The 892-nt window shown below is 34.0% G+C and overlaps 1 protein-coding gene across 2 annotated transcripts in view; it reads left to right on the top strand.

Moving 5' to 3' along the window:
* Positions 1-295: 295 nt before the first annotated feature.
* The window catches only part of LOC111378758, a 4617-nt gene continuing 4020 nt past the window's right edge, over positions 296-892 (top strand). Inside the window, exon 1 of one of the 2 annotated variants that reach the window (XM_023001995.1) lies at positions 296-756. In XM_023001995.1, the coding sequence (XP_022857763.1) occupies positions 430-756 (327 nt within the window). In that variant the 5' untranslated portion in view covers positions 296-429. The remainder of the gene's footprint in view (positions 757-892) is intronic. The other variant, XM_023001996.1, reaches the window with a different exon arrangement.

Raw genomic sequence — 892 nt, 5'->3', positions numbered from 1 at the left:
GATTTAAACTATCAGAGTAATCAACACATTGTTGCATATAGAAGTGCAAAAAAGTTACATTTTTTTTTCTTTTAAAAAAATCGAATTGAATCAAAATAATTAATTATAGTCTATTCGCGTTTGATTTCAAATTCTAATAATATTCAATTCATTGAGATTCTTATTAAAATCGGACCGAACTAGATCATGTTCGCCTTTAATTAAAATTAATTGTGTTCTTGAAATCCCATTGATAAAAAAATACAAAAAAGTTTGATTATTTATTAATCACATTGGACAATTTTCCAACTTCTGCTAATTCTTATCAAAATGGGAAACAAGAAAAAGGAAAGAAACGCCTAACCCAAACCTTCCTCCTATAACAATCTCTCTCTGTACACTCAACCCATCCGCCCCACCGACCTTTTCCTTTCAGAAGTGTGATCGGCCATGGAAATTCTCTGCAAGACCCATCAAATATTATTGTTATTATTCACAATTCTCACAATTTCTTACCTCCAGCCGCCTAAAGTACAAGCCTTTAAAGCACCCTTTCATCCTAGGGACGTATTGCCATGGCTTCCTGGAAAAGTGTCATGGCCAATTCTGGGCACTCTTAATAATGCTGCGGACCTTTTACCCTCTTTTGTGGGGGCTGCCTTCGCTTCCAATAACTCGCTGAACTGGAAAGGATCTTGCTTTTATAATAACAGTGCTTGGATGGAGTTTCATAATAAGAGTAGCACTGAATTTGGTGGTGGTACTCTTCATATAAAGGTAATTGAAGGTAACTTTTTCTGCTTTTTTCCCCTCTCTTACTAATGGGGATTTACTTGGACTTATTTGTTGGTAAATATTGTGACCTACGTTCAATTTGTTCATTTATTTTTGTTTATTATTATTATTATTTTTT

This window comes from Olea europaea, unplaced genomic scaffold (genome assembly GCF_002742605.1).
Source record: "Olea europaea var. sylvestris unplaced genomic scaffold, O_europaea_v1 scaffold1867, whole genome shotgun sequence".
NCBI lineage: Eukaryota > Viridiplantae > Streptophyta > Magnoliopsida > Lamiales > Oleaceae > Olea > Olea europaea.
Note: the sequence above shows the minus strand (reverse complement) of the source record. Positions and strands in the feature narration are given on the sequence as shown.